This window comes from Galleria mellonella, unplaced genomic scaffold, assembly GCF_026898425.1.
Source record: "Galleria mellonella isolate WM207_F2 unplaced genomic scaffold, CSIRO_AGI_GalMel_v1 utg40, whole genome shotgun sequence".
NCBI lineage: Eukaryota > Metazoa > Arthropoda > Insecta > Lepidoptera > Pyralidae > Galleria > Galleria mellonella.
Window position 1 is genome coordinate 3,091,412 of NW_026442094.1, and position 24,202 is coordinate 3,115,613.

At 33.5% G+C, this 24,202-nt stretch overlaps 1 protein-coding gene across 2 annotated transcripts in view; it reads left to right on the plus strand.

Annotated features, from left to right (window-relative positions):
- Positions 1 to 24,202, plus strand: part of LOC113520306 (microtubule-associated protein Jupiter) — a 166,155-nt gene that overhangs the window by 62,826 nt on the left and 79,127 nt on the right. Inside the window, exon 1 of one of the 2 annotated variants that reach the window (XM_031914645.2) lies at positions 17,905 to 17,977. The exons of the other annotated variant lie outside the window; for it this stretch is intronic. Coding sequence (XP_031770505.1) covers positions 17,922 to 17,977 — 56 coding nt within the window. The 5' untranslated portion in view covers positions 17,905 to 17,921. Of the gene's footprint in view, positions 1 to 17,904; positions 17,978 to 24,202 lie in introns of those variants that run through there. 2 annotated transcript variants of the gene reach the window in all.

The window sequence follows — 24,202 nt, forward strand, 5'->3', positions numbered from 1 at the left end:
ATGAGCTGATCATTTACCATACAAATAATTATTAACCTAGTTTAGTTTGATTTATCTAAACCGATATTTTTATACCTAGGACCCTCTAGAACCTTTATAAGGGAGGCAGCATTTCTAGTAATTTTAACCTATTACTATTAAATTTCACTAGGTTCTTAATATTCGATAGTTTTCACTCTCTATTAAGTGACACTGTCATTGCGAATCGTATAAAAAAAGTAATAAAACGAACCATCACAATTTATTCGTCGCAGTTTAACTAGACTACAGCACTTTTCCCGCTCGAATCACTGTCATTGTCAGCCGGTGTCATGGCGGCCGCGCGTCCTCAATGCGTTATTTTTGATGAATCCGCACAATTAGAGTAAAACGCTACTAAACTGTAATTTGGGTGAATTTCCCGTGTTTAACGCAGCATGTAACTTTCTTTTTGGCGCGCCACGGCCAAGAGGTTAAATAGACTGTAAACACTCGGTCATTATTGTCGATATATTTATTATGTCGTCACATCATCTGATGAATTAAACTAATTGTTAGTCCTGTAACAGGTAGGTATCATGTATATATATATACATGAATTTAACATTAAATATGAAAGTTTTTAAAAATGATTACATATTTATGTTTGGTTGTTTCTAATTGAATCACGCATAAATGGGTAAACAGATATGAATAAAATTTATTATACAGAATAGAAACTATTTCACGCCGACAAAGCCCCGGGGCCGAGTTATTACCAAATATCTAATAATGAGATGTTGTAGATGTAATTTACTTTATTGTGTTGTGATACTTCCTATCGTTATTAATACGATAAAATTTGAAAGTAAGTTAGTTTGTCATCTCTTGTCATGTAACTGTCATGAATTTGGTATTTATGTAATAATAGGTGAAGATAAAGTCAGATGGTCATACCAGAGACAATACATGTTACTATTATAGGAAAATACCATATATATATATATATATATATATATATATATATATATATATATATATATATATATATATATATATAGTCTTTGGTCATAGTAATTAATCATGGTGCTGTCTAAGGTAGACTGCTAGAAGGTATGTTATAGGAGGTGGCAAGATAACCATTAGGGTTACTATTCCCCATTATTAATAGACCCCTTACTCTCACATATTATATTTGTGATGACGTCTTTGGTATCTTCAATCAATCAATATTATCGAGTGATTGATTTATTCATTGACAATTTATTATTGTATTGTTTCAATCAACACGATTTAGAATTTCTATTTAGCTTGCTTCGTGTTTGATTTCTAGCTGATGTATTTGGCCTTTCGCCCTTTTGTATTATATGTATAGGAAGGGTGAGTGAGCAATTCTAGTTACCTATGTAGCGTGCATGAATATAATATTTTCGTGGTACTTTCAACTGCTAATGAGTGCGGTTTGTTGATTCATCGCTAGGATTACCATACTTTTTGAATAGTTTTTGAGACATGCTCATAGATTATATTCAATAGTTGATAGGCGTCTATTAGTAAGAGTAATCAATTATGAATATGTTGGTCCTTTAAATATATTATCGTTTTAGTGTATTACATACTGCATACCGAAATTTGAGTACATAATTCGTAGGGTATGCTAAGCAAACAATCTCGCTAGATGTTATCAACAAGTTTTGCCTATGCAAAGCTACTTTCATAGCTTGTTTTGTCTGGTATAATTTACCTGTACTGGTTATTACTTTGCATAGGAAAACATAACAACCTACTCATATTTAGATGTACTGTTTGTTTACTTATACACTCGTAACATTCGTAACCTGCATTCGCTCATTAATAGACCAGTATTTGTATAATGACCGTTAAATATGTATATCAGTTATTCTAGCCGATTCTATGTATATTCTAGCGGTGAAAATAAATAAATAAGATTTTGTTCTGTAAAATAAAAAAATAAAAAATCCGTGACTAATCATAACAAATTTATTATAGGAACTATTAACATTAAACCCTATTAATTGCAAAAATAATTATTTCAAAATAGGTTCAGAATTAAAGCAAACATAGAGAAATTTTTCATTTTTTAATTAGTTTAAAATTATGGTCACCCGAATGATATTGGATGTGTCTAACGTGAGAGGAGGCAAAAGGCAGCGCTTTGAAAACACTGATTCATCTGTTCTGTTTTATGCTTGGGTGACTGTGATGATTTTGACTATCCTTTCAACAGTATTGTATCGTAGATCAATAATATCTAGATGGGATGTCTCACCAGAAATTTTACAATAACGACAATTCTTAAGAGGCGTTAAAAAGAAGGATCAATATCTAATCAGAACACTCTGGTCCACTACTCCATTGTCTATGGGGCAGGCTTATGTCCAGCAGTGGACTTAAGCCTGCTCCATAGACTGCCATAAAGAACGGTCCTGACCCACCTGCGTCCACTGACTCCCTGCAATGCATTTTAGGTCGTCACTCTATCTAGTAGGGGGTCGTCCTACTCGGCGTTGAAATCAAACTTGCTTTACTTTATGTATTCGGTGATAATGAATTAATGTTGATGATTACATTTATAATATAAACTATAGCTTCATGCTCCTACTATTTTTTTTTTTTCAAATTTGAAGTGGCTTTCTAAGTTATTCTTTTTTATATAAAGCCTGACTGCCGAAGAAAGCAGATTACTGTCTATGGTGTATGCAGTCTAGGCGGCTTGATAAATTTCAATAAATGGATCTCGTTATATCGTTCCTAACTTGTAGGAGTGCTATTTATTGATTGTAAAACGAATATGGCGCTCATAGACAGACAAAAAATATTCTTTTTGTGACTTTGTCATGTAACTAATAAAGTTTTATGAGTTTGTGAATATATTATCTTTTACTAAGTACAGTCGCACACAAAATACATACAACAGAACCTAGTGTTGTATCTGTAGTGGGTATCGCGTGTGTTCGCTCCATTCGTTGTAGTTCCACTTGGGACGCGCTATCTCAGCTTGTCGTTGCTGTCTGTACAGAGAGCTTCATTATTGTACGAATTTTATGACGGTTTATACAAAAATAAATATTTATTTATATTATATTAAACGTTGACTGTCCACTGCTGAACACAGGCCTTCCTCATAAGGAAAATTTTGCCAGTAGTTGCCCCGCTTGGGAGGCGGTTCGGAAACTGCAGTTAAGTTTTGGTGATGTTTTGAGAGGGATGTTGCTGCCTATCCCTCGACTATTATGGTCCCTTAGTCACCTTTTACGACACCAAGAGAAAAGAAAGGGGTGGCGTTATATACCAAGATTAAATGACATATTGTATATATAATAAGGTAATGTTATAGTTAAAAATAAATAAATAAAATGTCTTTACAATTGAAAACACCTATAGGTATAAATAAACGAATAAAAATATATATAAGTAATTCTATATATTTTTTTATTTATTTATTGTCACAAAAAAAAAAAAAAAACAGTTGCAGAAATTATGTTACATTAGCATTCAGAAACCACATAGGTATATATTAATACTAAATACATTAAATCTATTTAATTTGTATTAAAATCATGCCAGAAGTATTATTTTAATTCACACTTGATGTTGCTAATAGTAATATTATCCCGTACATCTGTGGGTAGTTCGTTCTTAAGTCGAGGAACTAGATAGTCAGCCGTACGCTAATCATAACAGTTATTTTGTAGAATAGATAGATATAATAATACACAAATATAATAAGTACGTACATCAGTATTGTGAGAGGCAATAATTCTTTAGACGCGATTTGAAAATCCCAATGCTTTGGCTATTTCTAATTTCATGAGGAAGTGTGTCCTATAATCTAATTGCAGCCACAACAAGAGAGTCTGAATACGCTCAAGCGTATTCAGACTCTCTGCGTCTGGTCAACCAGAATGAATCGGAGTTCGCAATAAAGAACGATTAAGAGTCCTAGTATTGTTTTCCGCCGAATACAAAAAGTTAAACCGTTCACGAAGATATGTTGGTGCAATGGGATTATACAGGATATTATAAAGAAAAGAGAGTATGTGTAGATTAAGTCGGAGCTGAAAAGGAAGCGATTTTAAATTAATTATCAAAATATTTTTTTATAGACTTTTTTGGTATTGATTTAAAATTGAGTTTGATAACTCAAATATCTTACTATACACATACAAATCTATACTAATATTATAAAGATGCAAGATTTGTATTTTTGTAATAAATACTGAAAAACTATTAGACCGATTTCAAAAATCCTTTCACCCTTAAACTGTGGTACATTATCTCTGAGTAACAGATTATTTTCGAAAATGTTGTCTATCTCTGTGAAGCCGGACCAGATGACTAATATAAATTGAGACTATTCCTGTAGTAGTGTGTAGTTGTTTAAAAAAATATGTATTGATTTATGTAACCGAGTGTACTTACACAACGAACACTTTCCGCAGTTATTGCGGTCCCTTGTTTAGCTCGATTATTGTTGTTAATTTGTATCGCCTCTGTTTATCAACGTTAATTTACAACGCGTTTATAGGTCGCTATTCGATTCTACCTGCTCCGGTGTACAGTGTATCTAATAAACGTTCGGTATTTCAACATTGCTTTTACAAATGTATGACAAACGGTTTGTGTAATTTGACATTTGTGTTGTTGTCTATGCTATTTTTATGTGCGACTTTGTTGGAGTGATCGAGATATATTTATTCAATCAATCTATAGATTTTTTTTTATTGGATGAAAATGGAATGGTAACCGTAACCGTAACCCCGCCTGCGCTAACGGGATACGCTGGCGGGGCACCAGTGAATAGTGATCGATGAGGATGAAAACAGGCCAGTTAGCCCATCATGATGAATTCATCTGGAATTAATCATGATAGTTTCCAGGGGGAAGCGCGAAGAGGTCGACCTGGTTGGGTATATTGCTAGCAATGGGATTCTCAGTCTCCATTACTAACAATCCCTTTCCCCCCTAAATCTATAGATTGACTAGGATATAAAGAGGCCGAAATCCTCCTTCATTCCAAATATTACATGGTACCCAATTTTATGACTTCACTATGATTGCTTAAGCCGTTAAGTCTTCAAAAGATAACATACAAATTCACTTTCACATTTTTAATATTAGTAGGGATTAGTACGTATTAAGAGAGTTTTAAAACGTAGAATTGTAAGTTAGTGTAGATTAATTTATGTTCAATACGTAAGAAGTGTCGCGACATATTTTTTTTATTATTATTATAAATATTTATTTATAATATATACATATTTTGGTGAGCTTCACAGACTTACCAATTCGCTCACCAAAGACCAAAAATAAACATTAAAAATGCGATTCTGAGTAATTTGTTACCGCCTTTCTTCCTGGCAATAAGTGCAGTTTTGAACTCGCAAATACCTCATTGAAAGTGTATGGCGTAATGTTTTTAGAGGGATACTGCTGCCCATAGCTCGACCATTAATTTCCCTTACTCGCTTCTTCCGAAACCTAATGGAAAGAAAGGGGGTGGCCCGTTCTATGTCGCAAGTACATGGCTAAATCGGGTAGCTACGCAACGCCTAACACGAAAAAATACGCGTCTCACTTTTAATAATTATTATAATTAATATCAACTATTTGTTTCATAAGTTTTCATATGAATTTATAATCGGACTGTGATATCTACCTGCTGATCTATTATCTCCTCTCGTTTCTGCACTGATTTTATTATTATGGAAGCACTACACACTACAATGGCAGCATTGATGGAGCATTTCAATAAGAAAATGGCCGAGTTTCAAAATGAACTGCAAACTCAAAAGGAAAGTACCACTCCTACCACTATTTCTTCACTGGAATCTAATTTTAAGGTATTCCAAAAGTTTGTCAACATTGCACTTACTAGCCTCCAACAGCAGATGGAATTGCTTACTCGCCAACAAGATCAGATGGAGATGCGTAGTCGACGTAAAATGCTGTTATTCCATGGTATTCCTGAGTCTCAAAGAGAATCTGTTTCTCAAGTGATATCAAAGATCATTGTGGAGAAACTTGACATCAGTGACTTCTCTGCTGACCAAATTGGCCAATCTCGTCGATTAGGTCTTTTTAAAAAAGAAAAATCACGACCTATCTTAGTAAAATTTAGAGACTTGGAGATGAGGAATGAAGTGTGGTATTCTAAAACGAAGCTCAAGGGTTGTGGCATCACTGTGTCGGAATTCTTAACGGCAGTGAGACACGAAGCCTTTTTAGCTGCTAGACAACACTTCGGCATAAAAAAATGCTGGACTCATGATGGAGTTGTTATCATCACTGGTACAGATGGAACGAGGCATCGCATAACTTCTATGAGTGAGATAAATAAACTAGTGAACTCGTCGCAAAGTTTGGCTGCAGAAGCTTCATCAAACCAGAGTACATCCACATGTTCCACGGTTCCTGCGTCTCGAGCAAAGCGCGTAAAAAAGTAGTGATTGCTCTAGCATAATTTACAAACTTTACCTACATTACTGCTTTGCGTTATTAGTTACAATTAAATTATGCACTTGAAAACAGATCTTGCCTTACAGAGTACCTACTTTAAATTGTTTAATAAGTGTTCTACCCACGTTTGTGTTATTTTATTTTGTGATGTCATTTTATTGTAAAGGATGGTAGATCAAAATTTCTTGTTTACAATTGTTATTACTGTATTGTCATTTCATTATATCATCACGTGTATTGTAAATGACAGTTTTGTTATATTTCTTTGTAGGATCTTTTTTATAGTGACTTCGCATCTTGTGTATTTGCTAAACGCAAAGCATTAAGCTGTAATTAAGAGTTATTACATTTTATACTTATTAAGAGCAGACAAAAATCCATACCCATACAGTCGACTGTAGTATATTTAATTTTTATTATTAATTTTTATTTCTCCTTCATATCTTTATTTCTTTTTCTTTTTTTTATACATTAATTTTTGCTACCATTTTATAATCATATAGCCATGTCTGATATTTTTGTAATTAGATATCTTCGCTCTTATGTTATACTACTATTGTTCACAATTTCCCTTACGTTCATTGCTGTTTATTACAGTATATGTATGATGTGTACATATATATATGTGTGTGTGTGTACATATGTATGTATGTGTGTGTGTATGTGTGTATGTATGCATGTGATCATATGTATACAGTTAAATGGCTTGTTGTTATCAATGCAGACATTAATATTATTACTATTATTTTTTTTTTTATATCTTAGTTTCTTTTTAGATTGGATCCATGTTTTATTTACATATGAATTTTAAACTTAATAAGCTATTATACTGGCAGGTAGATATCAGAATTAAAAGGATTATTTAAATTTATACACCTATAAATATTATTAATTATTATTTAATTTTATAATATCTTATTTATATGTTTGATCAAGGTAATTGCTCTTTTTCTTCTTGTTTATCGTCATCTAGTTATGATTCTACTTTCAGTGACCCTATCCCTCTAAATGAGATTTTAAAATGGAATTTTGACAGCACACATAAGAACTTCAATATAGTTCATATTAACGCACAAAGTATTCCAGCCCACTACCCGGATCTACTTGCATCTTTTGACGTCAATAATGTACATGCTATTCTAGTCTCGGAATCCTGGCTGAAACCATGTCTGTCATCTGCCTCATACGATTTGCCTGGTTTTAATCTTATTCGTAATGACCGAGCATTGGCAGGTGGCGGTGGAGTCGCAATTTATCTTCGCGTTAATTTTGCTTACAAGATTATAAATTGTTCTAATAATTCCAATCCTTCTTATGAACCTGAATTCCTATTTATCGATGTCAATCTTTCACATTCTAAAGTTCTTCTTGGCGTATTTTATAGTCCTTCCTCTTCTATCGATTATTTTGATTCTCTTGAAAATACCCTAGAAAACTTAATTCCATCCTATAATCACACCATTATTATGGGTGATTTTAACACATGTCTCCTGAAAGATGACTTCCGCGCAAAACGTCTCACCTCTCTTGCTGTCTCTTGTAACCTCCATATCCTACCTCTTCAGCCAACGCACTTTTTCCCCAATAGTAATCCTTCCCTGTTAGATCTTATGTTTGTTTCGTCCTCTGATCTTGTCGCTAGGCATGGTCAGTGTCCTGCAGATGCCTTTTCATACCACAATTTAATTTACCTTTCTTACAAAATTCGCCCGCCTAAACCTAAGCGTAGAGTGGTAATGCAGCGCAGTTTTGGTACCATGAACTTGGAGCAGTTGCGAACTGATGCTGCCGCATGCAACTGGTCAACGATTGGTAGCCAGAACTCAGTTGATGAGCAAGTCAAATTGTTCAACTCCTTTCTCCTAGAGTTATACGATCGTCATGCTCCTGTTCGTCCGGTGCGTCTCAAGCATATTCCTGCTCCCTGGCTAACTGATGATATTAAAGCTCTTCAGGCTAAAAAAAACAAGGCAAAAACGAAATTTAAATTAAACCCTGATAAATATCGCGACCATTACATTAGAGCTAGGAATCTCTGTAATAGAGCATGTAGGGAGGCTCAACGTCGCCACATCCATACATCTGTCGAAAACGAAGACCCAGCTAAAGTCTGGAGGTTTCTCAAATCACTTGGAGTTGGAAAAACTCAAAGCTCTCATAATAATAATACTGACATTGAAAGTCTTAATAGACATTTCTGCTCTTCTGTCGATTTCAATATCAAAGACAAAACTAGTACATTAAATTCTCTTTCATCTTTTCCAACTCCTAATATAGCTCCTTTTTCATTTAATCAATTTTCCGATTGTGATGTTAGGAGAAACATACTGGCTATTACGTCGAATGCCACTGGAAATGACAGCGTTAGTCGTAACATGATTATCCCTATCCTTGATGTTATCCTTCCCACTATTACTTCCCTCCTTAATAATTCTGTTTCCTGTAGTGTCTTTCCTACTGTATGGAAAGATGCTAATGTAATACCTCTCTCCAAAAATAATAAACCATTGACTTTCTCTGACTATCGCCCTATTTCTATACTCCCTTTTCTGTCCAAAGTTTTAGAACGCCTTGTGCATCATCAGATTTATACCTTTCTTTTGCGAAATTGTCTCCTAAATCCTTTTCAATCAGGTTTTCGCCCAGGTCATAGTACGACTACCGCTCTCATCAAAATATCTGATGACATTCGGCTTGGCATGGACAAGTCGCAATTGACGGTGTTGACATTACTGGATTTTAGTAATGCCTTCAACACCGTGGATTTTGACATTTTACTCGCCATTTTACGTTCTCTTAACATATCTCCAACGGCTATTGATTGGTTTCGTTCTTACCTGTCTGGGCGTCGGCAGCGTATTCGTATTGAGGATATTAACTCTTCTTGGTGCAACACGACTGCTGGCGTTCCTCAGGGTGGCGTATTATCTCCTCTTCTTTTCGCATTATTTATCAATTCCATTACACATAATCTTCGATCTTCCTACCATCTCTATGCAGACGATCTCCAAATTTACTCTCAAGCCAGTTTTAGTAATATCACTGATGCAATTTGTATCATTAATGAAGACCTTTCCCGTATATCAGACTGGAGCAAAGCTTACGGCCTCACCGTAAATCCATCAAAAACGCAATGTCTTATTATCGGTAGCCCTCATTATATATCTAAATTAAATTCAATTAATCTTCCACCAGTAGTTTTTAACGGTCAAGTAATTAAATATAGTACTAGTGTGAAAAATCTCGGAATACATTTTGATCAAACACTGACCTGGTCTTATCAAATATCTCAGTTAAGCCGTAAAATATTTGCTTCAATAGGTAGTCTCAATCGGCTGCGAAACTTTCTACCAGTCGGTACCAAGACTGCATTGGCACACTGTCTACTACTTCCTATTCTAGATTACGCTGATTCCTGTTATGTTAATCTTACAGAAGATCAATTAAATAAACTTGAGCGACTTCAGAACATATGTATACGGTTTATATTTAATCTTCGCAAATATGACCACATTTCTGATTTCCGCAATCAACTCAAGTGGCTTCCAATTCGCCTTCGCAGGAACTGGCACATCCTATCTCTTCTTTACACTATTCTTTTTCATCCTTCAACTCCCGATTACCTCAAAACGTGCTTTGAGTTTCATGTCGATTCTCAGGGTCGTACATTGCGCAGCGCGAGATCCCTTCGTTTAGTAACTCCTATTCATTCTTCTAAATTCTATTCCTATTCTTTCACTATAAAAGCTATCCGTCTCTGGAACTCCTTACCTCTTTCTATTAGATCAGCGCAATCTCTTGCCTCGTTCAAGAGGCAGGTAAAATCTCATTTCCTATCTCTCTAATTTGCTTTGACGTTTACTATGTGTGATTTATCTTGATCTATTTAGTATATTTATGTTTATGTATTATTATTTATATTATATATATGTATGTTTATGTATTATTATTTATATTATATATGTATGTTTATGTATTATTATTTTTATTATATATGTATGTTTATTTAGGTTATGTAATCTTATTTTTATATTTAGAATTTTTTGCATTGTGTCTGATTCCTTTTATGCATTTACTGTGTCTGATTTGCGCCATCTACCTTTCTCTCTGTACTTATCCATTCTTTATGCCAGGTTGTCTGTAAGAGATTGCTTGTAGCGATAAGGCCGCCTTTTGTATATGCACGTTCTGTATAAATACTCCTTGTATACATCTTTACTGTGCGCAATAAAGAGTTTATTATTATTATTATTATTATTAAATCAAATGAAATATATATTATTATGTCAATATGAATTATATGATCAAATATTAATATCTTAATATAATTAATGCCTTTATTTATCAATTAACTGTAAATATATATATCTTTTGTTAAAGGTAGTATTAATAATAGTTACAAAGTTTATTTTGGTTATGTTAACATCTATATGAAATTTTTATTGAACCTTGTACTTAGATATGGTTGTGAAAAATTGTTTGAGAAAGGAACAAGAATGGGTCCATACAAACCTGTTGTCTTAAAAGTACATTTATTTTGTAATGCTGTAATTTCAGCCTCGCATGAGCTTTCGATGTAATTACGTTGAGTAAGACCGCGTATGCATTAGTACCCACATAAGATTTTGATTTTGTTGCAAGATAGATATTTAAATTCATAAATAAATATCATTAGTTTCGTTATATTAATTTTAATAAAATTTATCACTGACTATTATACTGACTAATATATAAGTAGTAGATACAAAATATAAAATTTGAAAAAGATAAAAATAGTACTTTTACTAATAATGTTACTGGGATTAAATCCTAATAAAATTAAAAATTAGGAAGAATTTTCTCGATTGCTCTCTAAATGTTCTAAGTTTTGTTTGGGAAGTTCAATTGTCGCATTGATTTATAATTAGTTGTTTATTGCGGCTTCTCATGTTGATATTTTATGGATAAAACAACTTGTGAATATCGAAAATTCAAACTTTTTAATTGAGGCATTTAGTCAGTCAGTTTAAGACTTTTTTTTATTCGTGACAATAAACATTTATACATTTTGCAAAGTTTTATAGTTACAAATAGAAATTATTACAAATAATTTATTCTGACCAGAGTTCAACGATTAAAATAATAAGATACTTTGAGATTTTAGGTACACAAGTAAATGTACATAAATGTGTATCCAGTTATTTATTACATATATAATAGTTTGCACGTAATATACTAATTACAAAATAGATATTTTTATATAAGAAATATACTTTAAGTTTACTGTAACTTTAATGGTAAACATTTTAAATAGTTTTAAAGATGGTGACAGTAATATAGTATATATAGTATGATATTATTCTCACAATTTTCTTACAAAGGCTTATAGTGTGTACGAGGCTTTAAAAAAGGTGTATGAGAGCAATGCGCACGCGCCACTGCCCGTTTTCGCGTTACGCCCTTGTAATTGCGCTGATAATTAACGTTTTAACAATTTATGGCCTTTGTCAATTTCATAAATAGTATCTCGTTTTTAATGAATGTATTGGATGCGTCTATCTATTATATTAGTAGTAGGTATGTTAATTACAATGTTATTTTATCATTAACTCTGCATAAACTTATATATTATCCACGTGTGAAACGAAACAATTCAAAACGATTGTTTTATGTGATTGGCCATCAATAAATTTGTCGTAATTTTTTTAAAGGAAAAAATATTGGGTAATACGAGTAATTTATTATCTTTTAAAGTAAGACTTTTGTTATTTAAAAAAAGAATAAGCTATGCCTCTATAAGGTGCTCTATACATTTTGTATTCTAAGTAGGTACTCGTACTTTGCACTTTCTATGACATTTATTTAATTTTTATTTGTAAAAAATTCTTACTTATAAGTATTTTTTATTCGTTCTGACCTTGACCTTCACATTTGACATGACACTATTAAAACATACATTGCCTGATAATACAAATACATTGGCACAAAAGTATTTTTTTCTTAGAAATTTATTTCAGCAAGTCATCATACATACATTACCGTCTAACAATAAATCTTCTGATCACATTTTAAGTGGTTCCCAAATATTTTTTTTCTCGTGTTTATCATTAAATCAACCTCACTGATATTTTTTATGTGTCTATTGTTGATTGTATTATCTAGTACAGTGTTGTATTATCTGTAGTATCATTATAGCTAAGTAATTACCAGTTAGTTTATATTGAAAACACATTATCATGTATGTAGTATGACTAAAAAAATAACCACACTGGGCATACCAAATGTCTCCTTGTTAAGTATATTTTGGTGATTATAAGTTAATTTATAGGCTAAGTATATACTTATCATCGTAATAAATATAAAGGTTGCAAAATTATTCAATTCACTTGAAAAGATTTGTTGGAAGAAATCTCTTATTAGAGATAAGCTCGCCTTTGTACATTACGTTTCAAATTAATTGTTCTTAATATTATGTTTGTGTACAATAAAGAATAAAATTGACGTGGTAAAAATTGTGAAATACGTATAGATATGTTCTAATTATTAATCACTTAGTTATCTCTGTGGGTTTACCCGTAATAATAGGATAATTAGGCAAAAAATAAAATAGAATTGACTTACATTTTTGTCGAGAATATAACCCAGTAAATTATATTCGGGACCATCCGGGACACTTAATCGTGAGTAATCATAACTCCAGCCAAACCGGTTGTTTTTAACCGATTTCAAAAAGAAAGAGGTTCTTTTTTTATACCACCTGATGGTAAGCGGTTACCGTAGCCTATGAACGCCTGCAATACCAGAGGTATTACGCGCGCGTTGCCTTCTTCTATATTCTAGGTTCTATATTCTGACCGTATATTTGTTTATTCACCACCACCGATTTCTCCGTCATTAAAGTAAAATTTGTTTAATGTGAAGCTTTTAACAATAAAATCAATGCAAAGAGTAGTCTCCTGATTAGTTAATGGGTTTATGGGTTTTTGAAAACTGTCCATAATATCTAGATAATAGACTTGTGCTTATGTTACAAGCGTTTCGCTTTTAAAACCAATGGCTTTCGAATTTGAAAAGGTTTAATTGTCTAATTTTATTTATAACTAACCACGAAACACAGGAGTTCTGTACCGCAATTTTTGCAATATCTAACGTCATTTGTGGTTTCGCGGCGAGCCGTCCTACCTGAGAAATGACGATTTCAATGGCAATAAGGATTTCTCTTTATTACAAATTGAACGTGAACTGTCGGTCATGGTGAAACGGCAGAGTAATGTATAAGTATAGAAAATTATTTCCATATTACTTATCCATACATTTCCATTTCATATCAGCCGTTAACTATCCATTGCTGGAGATAGCGCTCCATCTATTGGTAGGAGTTTTAACAGTAGTTGCCACGCTTGGCAGCCAAACGCAACCGCAGTCAGGCTTTAGAGATGTTTTATAAAACACTACTCTACATATATATTTTTGATAGTCAAAATCTGTGCTCGCAAACTGGGATGGGTTCGAGACAATTCTGGGGTAGGCACAGTCTACCCGGCTTCCTATTAAATACGCCTATGTGGCTCAGTCAAGCGTAATGATTTTTTTAATAAGTATAAAATAAAAGGTGACTCCCTTAGTGCTATTGGTATATGTTGGCGAGGTAATGATAGGTGATGATGTTAGGTTAGTTAGCCTCCCCCATAAGGTGGGCTTTGTCGTAGTTGCTATGCTTGGCAGGCGGGTTGGCAACCGCAGTTTGGATTTTGGTGATGTTTTAAGAGGAATGTTGCTGCCCGTCCCTCAACCATAAGTTCCCTTAGTCGCCTCTTACGACATTCACGGGAAAGGAAGGGTAGCTTATTCTATGCCGGGATCAACAATAGAGCAGGGAATTTACTACTTTTTATTGGCTTAAATAATATATTTTAATTCCGCGGACGAAATTGCTGGTATTATTAGTTTAGTTCTTCGACATAATGAACCTTCTCAGCAAGTTCTTTATAATTTTGTTATGAACAATTTTATGTCTAGATAGGATAAGTATAAAAGTATTAAAATTTGTAGGTCAACAACCTATCAAATCCTTATTAGAACCTATGATTCCAATATGCTTAGCATTATATCGTAGAACGGATTAATTAGGTTTGTTAATGGCGTTTAACATTTCGAAAGTGTTGATGTATTGTATGAGGGAAGAAACCACATGATAACCTTGAATTTTTGTTTGATCTACATATGTAGGTATAACATCAAAAGTATTATAAAGTTGTAGATTCCTTACAAAAGTAGTCTCCATCAATCTGTCATTCTGTCATTTTGTTTCTGTCATTGTGTCATCAAGTAATTATACTTGCATGGTAGTGTTTCTTGGTTTTTGTAATATATGGAAATATGAAAGGGAAGTTGCTGGATTAGGAGGCATAATACCTTTATTCTCAGAAATAACACATAAAGATTAGGTACTTTAGACATTATTATGTATTTTGTAATATCAACAAGTACTATTTATGTCTAAACGACGATTTTAAGTTGTATAAAATAGTCAAAGAAATTTAACCGGAACGCTCAAACCAACGCGTGATTTCTCAAATATATCGTTTTTGACAGCGTGTGTTTAATATTAGCTGTGTCGCGAATTCCTAACTTCCGACGCTGGTGCAACTGGTAAAACACACTCATTAATTTCGGCTTTGAACTTGGCTGGATAATTTAAAGGCAGATTAAACTCTTTATGAAAATTAACTTACTTGGTTTCGTAAGTGGATTTAAGGTAATTACAGGGGAATAGGTAGGTAAATAAATATTTACCTATTGTATATTATTGTGTATTGCAAAATAAACATAAATGTAGGTATATTTACTCTGAATCTGCTGATGACAACTGTAAATCTCTAAATAATGAACTTTTTCTGTAGTGGACTGCTGTTCTATAAATACAAGTTTACTAAAAATATTTTTTCCAGCACTTTCAATTAAGTACATTAATTAACCAATTTTTTTTTATTAAGAAATTTGTTTAATATCTTTTCACAAAAAATTTTGCCTCGTTGTTTTAAGGCGAATGTTTTTAAGTTGATAAAATTAGTATGATACATATGTACACGTGAATAGAATATTTGTAATAAGTATCATGTAAATCAGTACAGAACTGGCGAATATACATATATCGCGTATATTTTTTTCTCCCTAATGGGAGACAGGCGTGACAAATATGTAATGTTATGTAATTTTTTTTTTGAATGGCAAACTAGCTGATGGCCCACCTGATGAAAAGTAGTAACCATCGCCTATAGACATGAAATGATGAATATGGACATATTATTATCACGCCTCTTTTTGATGTCGTTTCAAAATTTAAAGTATCATATTTGTTCATCAATACCATTGTTTTTTTTTAACTCTTCCAAAACTTAATTATGTTGAACAGTGCAAACCGTTATGATTTATGAAGATGGCATTTTTATTAGTAGAATTAGAATCAGTAAAAGATGTCTTTATTGCTTGCCAATTAGAAGATTAAGATTTCGAAGTGGGTTACTTAATAAAATTTTATTTATATAAATCAATACAAAATGTATCACAGTCATTATAAAATAAATTGAAACGTACGATTATGAGTGTGCTAAAGCTTGCTATCTTCGTATTCATAATTTACTTTCAAAAACTCAAGCCCCTACAAATTATTCAGCTTTATTTAATAATGAAACAACATGACGTAGTTGGGTGATGATATAAACTTGCAATAAACCATTTAATAGGTTATTAGCAGGTTTTCGAAACGTCCACACCTTTCATCTGGTCACACTTTAAATTGATCTCATTTCTTGCAAATTGCTTTTAATAATTACTCATTTCGGTTCATTTTGATAACTATTTGCTGTAAGTATGTAATGGACAAAAATAATTAATTAAAAATAAATGTATCCATTGAAATTAATATCATTAAGTAGAATGTCAAACTTTTTATATCGGAATAAGGAGTGTTTTATTGTATTATAGTGAGATCTCGTTAAGTGTTTGCATCAGCTTGTTAGGTATCCCAAAATGTATAAAAAATGTAGAGAAAGGAGAAAAAATCATTTTCCACAATGTTTTTATAAAAATATTTATTTATTTAATTCTTTATTGCACCATAAATAAAAATATACAATGACAAGTGAATAATTCAAGTGACATACAGTAACATAAATATAGATTGAAATATATACATAAAGGTACAAAAGGCGGTCTTATTGCTAGAGCAATCTCTTACAGAATTTGGTTGTATAAAGATTATCTTTCAGAACAGTTCTTTTTTTATAAGTGAAAATGGTATGGTAACCCCGCCTGCGCTAACGGGATACGCTGTCAGAACAGTATTATGGTGACGAACTATCTGTACCTATTTATTTTTTTAGAATTTTAGTCTTTTAAAATCTTAGTTGCTATGACTAGAACTCGAACAGTCAACTACTACCTTTTCGTATATTTATATATCCACTTGTAACATTAATTAGAGTTATATTGACCGCATCATCAACGAGATAGGACATTTCAATAGATAGAGCGGCCATTTTAATCACTCCCTCTATTATGCTGTCTTAATAATTAAGTCCTAAAATCCAGGGACGGGTTGTTGCGTGGATTTCCCACCGCGCGGCTACATGAAATGTTGCTACAAAAAGAAGTTGCTCATTGTTGATTGAATTCGAGTGAGAGTCCTATTCAAATATCGCCATTGTTTCTCTTGTATTTAAAAATGGAACTCCTTTTAAGACGTCAGTTAGCTAGCGGCTCGTTGTCATGGGAACGAAACGTCAACCGCGACAATTTGACAAAGACTGACGGCTCAGCTAGAAGTGAGGAGTGGCACAGACATAGATTAAGGATAGTACACACAATTATTGTAATAATAATGTATAAGGGATACCATGGGCTTCATACTGTACTAATTTTATAAAGTTCATAGCTGTTCTTGTTTATAAGCAACGGTTGCCACTTTCTATCAGGTGGGCCGTTAGCGTGTTTGACATTCCAAGTTGCATTAAAAAAAACGTGAGTTACAAGTGCAGTCTAATGGCTATAATGGACACTTGTCACTGCACTCATATAGTAGAGATTAGGCGTCGTGAGCACGCGTCTGTGATAACGTTGCGGAGTGATCGCCGGGCCTGTAGTGCGCGTGGGAAAAGTTTTAATGGTCACCGCTTAGGTTACCAATGTGTATGCTTCATATTTTGGGATAAAATAGTTAAGTATTTATTAATTTATCATTTTAACCTGTCAATTGTTCCTTATCCTCAGAAACGGCAATGCGTGGTGGTATTATAAGTGTCTCAGTAATGTTGTGACGCATATGGTGCTGTTCATATCGTAGTGTTTCCATCAAGTGAGTCAATAGCTTTATGCCTCATATCTGTCTAATACCTTTTGATCTGCTTGATACTAAATATAAGCCATTACTGTGCCATGATTAATTATGAATTAGAAATTTGTATTTTGTTTAATATTACAGGTATATTGTCTGAAGGTGAAAAATGTGTAGGAATGAAGATAGCGCCAATTTTGGGAGTCTTTCATCCAGCAACCCCATGTAAGAAACAATATGATACGAATTTGTGGTTGATATTTTAAAAAGGATTATAAGCTATGGTTTATTTAGTTCGAAGTTACATAATTATTCACTTGTCCGTTGAATTTGTGCAGAGTTTTTGGTGATACTAGTTGCGAGGGCACGTACGCAGATATGATGGTCTACGTTTGCCTACAGAAACCATTTCTAGAGTAATATGTTATTTCATTAAAGAAAAGGAGGGGATAGATAGTAAGTGGAAGGTTTTGTTTACCACATCGGAAATTGTCTACGAAATGCATTTGCTTACATTAGAGTTGTTATTAGTATTTTTCCATTAACTTTTGTGCGGTCTTTTGCTTCTGTCAGGATCCTCGGTAATACGTGTATATTGTCCGTATTTTATATGATTGCCTATCTATGGAAATGGTATTTTATATATAGAGTACTATAATGTCTAAAAGATGATATGGCCGGGATGGGAGTGAATGCGAAAATGATTGCGAATAGAGAAGAATGGAAGAGAAAAATTTTTTTTTTTTTTTTTTTTTTTTTTTTTTTATGGAACATAGAATGGCAAACAAGCTGACGGCCCACCTGATGGAAAGTGGTAACCGTCGCCTATAGACATGAGCAGTACCATGGACATAACAGAGTATACTGTTTCGCCCATGATACCCCCCATGCGTTGCCATTCCTGAGGACTCAGGTGTTATTCCTCTGTACCCAGTAAATTCACGCCATATCCCACCCTTCAAACCGAAACACAGCCATGCAAACACAACTGCTTCACGGTTGAAACACGAATGGGACAGAGGTACCCAAGCAATCGACTTTTGTACAAAGTCTCCCTCTGGTATATAAAATATATTACGCCGACCCCAAATAATAATTGGGGTATGGGTAGGAAGTGGATGCTGATACAGAATACATAATCTAAGATAGAATACTATTTTGGCCAAGTTGAACTTAAGGCGAAGGTTCAATGGGAATTATATTGAATTTAAATCATAATGAAAATTTTAAGGTGATGCGAGTGAGAGTGGTCGAATTTTGCATTGGATTGAATTATCAAAAGGTTTAAATTTTGAAATTACCATGAGAAGTTTAAAGTTTTGGAAATATTTTGCATTTTTATTTGCCATAATAATAATTTTTAGAAGTTTTATCGGTTTCTATAGAGAAATATTTGTTTTGAAGTCCATGCGTGCTAAGTAGCGGGCAAGAAGACCGATAAAAAAAATTAAACGGTATAAAGATAAGATATATCCATGAGTTGGGTTAGTAAATCTAACTAATCCATGATTCTCTCTATTATTGAAGTTACTAAGTTTCGAGATCTATCTCAACAAATAAACAGAAATAGTTTTCGATTATAATTAATTTGATACGCCCACATGAATTGAACTTGACTATAAGTCCTGCGGCCGTAATTATTATATAAAAGGAGATGTCCGACAAACACCCACTCGTGCCAGTTAGCTGGTGGAATAATTTATAAATTAGTAGTCAATATCTGGGATACGAGACTGGGCGATATGTGATATTGTATACGACTTTCTCAATAATGCCATTCTGAAACCGGGTTGTATAGTTATTTCTGTAGAATTTAATATAATAATATTATAAATATGTAAACAAAAATTGACTCTCCCTAACTATAAGACTTTTTTAGAATGGATGATAATGTGATGGTAACGCCGCCAGCACTCACGGAGTATACTGGCAGGACACCAGAGAAAGATGATAGATGAAAAAGCAGATTAGTTAGCCTATCATGATATATACACCTGAGATTCAGCACGATGATTTCCAGGGGGGACCACGTGGAGGTCGACTTGCCAGAGTATATTGCTAGCCATAGGACTAGTTGGAGGGAAGGGATTGTTAGTAATACACTCCATATTACTAACAATCTCTTCTTCCAAACCATAAGTCTAGTAAGAAAGAGAGAGGAGTATAAATAATAACTAATTTTGCTTAGGAAATGTTTCTGTGATAATTTGAAAAAACTACAACATGTTTCATGTATACACGCAGGATTTTTGGAGACTCTGAACTTCTACCTCAGAAAGAACATGATTATATAGTCAAATTTTCCTCGATAATTGCGTCTTTACTCTTTCGTTTTAAGAAAAAATTTTAGGCAGGTATCTACATTAATTGAATGTATTTTATTGGATACATCCTATTCTCGTATAGGAGAAGAGGAAATCGCACTTGACTTTGATTCCTGCAGTTGTAATTACTGCATTAAAGAGATAGCCGAAGCCGACAGAGGCTAGACGCCCACAAGTCTAAGTTCGCGGAGTAATTAATATCTAGACGATCTCAGCTGTTTGTTATCTTGAGAACGAAGAGTGAGATGTGATATTAGTACAGTGTTAGATAAATATATATATGTACCCGTATTATGTAAATATGTATTAACTGTTGCTTTTATTGTACAAAAGCCGTCTGCTTGGGTATTTTTATCCCACTTGTGTTTTTGCTAAAGCGGCTACACTTGTATGGATAAATTTCAGTTTTAAGGGTAAACATATGGTTCTACATCTTTTTTACGACTTTGATGGCGAACAAGCATACGACCCGTCTAATGATAAACGGGGTTATTGTAGCCTATGGACGCTTGTAACACCAGGGGTGTAACGTTCGCGTAAGGAATCTTAATACGCTATTTTTAAAGAATCCCATGTTAAAGTCTCTAGGAAAAGCCTCGGCAGGAAGATCATTCTATAACTTGAGTATTCGTGGGAGAAAGCTCCTCGGAAATATATATCTCATGTAACAGAAAAATTATAAACTAAGGCATGGTAAAGTAGTTCTCAGGTGACAACATATGAAGGATTTTAAGGGTATCACAGTAAACTCTGTGATGTCCACGGCAGTGTTCATGTCTGTAGGCGACGGTTTTTTTAGTGGGTGAGAATAGGTAGGTAACTCCGCTGGCGCCCTGGTAGGGCAACAGTGAATGATGATATCTAAGGATGAAAGCAAGTCAATTATTCCATCGCGACGAATTTATCAAGAATTAAACAATTTGGTTTCTAGGGGGGAACCAAGTAGAAGTCGACCTGATAGGGTACATTACTAGCAATGGGGCTGTTAGACCCCATTATTGTCAATCCCTTTCCTCTTATAGGCGACGGTTACTATAAGGTGGGCGGTTGGCTTGTTTGTTATTCTAAGTTGCATAAAATAACAGTCTATTGAGATGAATGGGACGGAAGCGGAAGTAATTCGTATGAATTAGAGTATCAGAGTATTTTGCTGTGTGGTTCCGACATAGAATGGGCTATCCCTTCCTTTCCTGAGGGCAACTTAATGGTTGAGGGATGGGTAACAGCGTGCTTCTGTAAACAACACCAAAGCTCAACTGCGTTTACCAATCCGCCTGCCATGTTTAGAAGTGTTTTTTTTTAATGAATGATGATGGAATGCTAACCCCGCCTGCGCTATCGGTATACACTGGCGTGGCACCAGTGAGGGATGATATGTGAGAACAAAAATGTAGGTCAGTTAGCCCACTTGACGAGTTCAACGATAAATTAGTCACGATGGTTACCAGGGGAAACCGCGTGGAGGTCGACTTGATAGGGTATATTGATAGCAATGGGGTCTAACCTCCCCATTAATAACAATCCCTTCCTCCCAGAATTGGATGTTAGCGACTGTTATAATGATGATGAAAATATTTTGGAGTTTACATGCTTATTATATGCCTGTCTTTCATTATGGTAGGCAGAAACAATGGAGTATTATGGAGTTTACAAAAACATAAAAAATAGAGACAATAATACTCTGTCTGCCTGGGTTAATCTCTTATGGTGAGGTATGTAGGTATGTGTATATAATGTTAGTCGTTATATAATACTCACACAAACGTAGGTCAAACATTCGTAGATTGTGTAAATTGATCAATTGCGTAAATTGATTGATTGATTAATTGTATAAAATTCAGTCTATTGAATTGTTTACACGATCTTATAGTACTCGTGTAAGTAGTGTGTAGTTTGTAAGTGCTTGCTAAAAATAAAATTTTAGCTTATGCCCCTTCAGAAATACCTCATAATTATTATTTTGTTAAGGCATTAAGAGGCTGCGCTTTATAACTGGTATTTATTTCCCGTAACTAACATCCAGACAATATAATTAATGACAATTCAAATGTTATATGTGTGCAATTATTATATTAAGAAAGAAAGAAAGAACACTTTATTGACAATCGACTGCATTTATAAAACAAAAAAGACAATAATATTAATTTTTGGCATTGTTATTAAATACTTTTTATATTTTTTTATTTTATGCGAGTATATATTAACAGTAAACCAACATCAAGTATTTCTTATTTCTTGTAATAGATAATATAGATACTAGTGTCATTATCTATCTTTAATAGTACTTATAGTCTTTATCATCAATTCAGACATTATTTGGCCACTGCTAGACATAGGTCTCCCCCATAGACTGCCATAAGGAATGGTCCTAAACCACCATGCATGTGATATAGTCATGCAATATATAAAAGAAAAAGTCTATAAACACAAAATAAACACCGTAATTTATGTTATTTAGCTAATGATTTTTCCCATCAATAGAAATATATTATCATGTATGGATGCTACCTATATTTCTGACATCGCCTAATATATAATAAGCTCAAATTTTACACTGTCATGATAAGTTACTTTTGTATATGACGTTGATTAATAGGCTCTGAAATTCGCTAAGCAAATTCATCTACAATACGAGTGGATATAAACAATATAGGCCAGTAGTTATAGTAGGAAAATATATATTAAGTACAATGAAAATGTAACTATAAAATGTTTTAAACGTGCGTAGATAAATCAGTGAAAGTAACAAAAAATATAGAACGATTTAGATATGTATTTATAAGGGTAATTTAAATTGCAATTTGTAACCAAAAGTGATAGCTCTGAGGAGCAAATTGCAAATTGGCGAATTTACATAGCCATCAAAGTACACTCAGTAATTTCTTTTTATTCTAAGAAATTTCATATGATAGACATAAATAATGGACACCGAGATATATTTGACCGTGCTCGCGAATTCGGAATACAAATTGTGTACGAATTTGTACAATTTGTAAGTGTATTGTTAGTCGAATATGTTTATTGTACACATTTAGACAGAATTATACGAATTTTGTTCAACTTTAAAGTGAATTGCTTCTCGGAAAGGTTCATGCTGCTTATTTCGTTGTGTTTACAATTGTCAGTGATCCACGAAACCCTACAAGTTTTCCACGAAACCAAGATTTCCGTGGAAAAGTCTTAGGATTTCGGAATTTTATAGAAAAGTTAGAAAGGACTTTAGAGTTACGGTAATAATTAAGTTCATCTGATTGAATTGTTAGATCTACTACCTAGTGTTTTCCAAGTCTTAAAAAGAAAAGAATAGGGATGACACAAATAAAATATTTTATTAGTTACGCCTAAATGGCTGCAAGATTTGAATAAAATTTAGTATACAAATAGACATCCATGGCAAACAAGTGAAGGAAGAAGCGAAAGGTTATGTTTGAATTGGAGTATTCTGGACACTTCAATGGGATGCAAGGGTTACGTATATATATGTACGTATAGATATCAACCCATCTATTAATCTTAGATTAATAATACTTTTTATAATTACTCATAAATTATTTAATACTCCAACGAGGTTGAATGTCGACAAGCAATGTTGGAATGCATATTGATGTTCTAGAATGCAATGTTGAAATAGGGAAGTTCTCTTGTGTTTGACATTATCCGTTGTGTAGATGGATGGTTGGTAGCCGACGTTAGTGGATGTTTACAGTTTATCGCTCGAGTGGACACATTATATGCCGATGCACATAAAATGCTATGTCACATCGCTAAAATAGGTGACGTTTACTATCGTGCCCATCCCATTTTTTTTTTGGGTAACCAGCATAGATAAGTACAAAATTTCCCTTTATGTTTGACTTTTATTCTCGAGCTTTTAAGTTCGAGGAGGGCTAAACCTCAGCGCCAGTTCGGTTTTAAAATTGCATTCAATAGCGTACATGTGTCGTGTAAATACCATATATCATTTTATATCAGTCGTTAACTGTTCTGTGTGACACTGCTGATCATCCCTTGACCATTAAGTTCCCTTAGTTGCCTCCTACGATACCTACGGAAAATTAAGGGGTGGCTCATTTTATGGCAAGATCACACGGCAATGTAAATATGAATCCTATTAATTCAACTATTA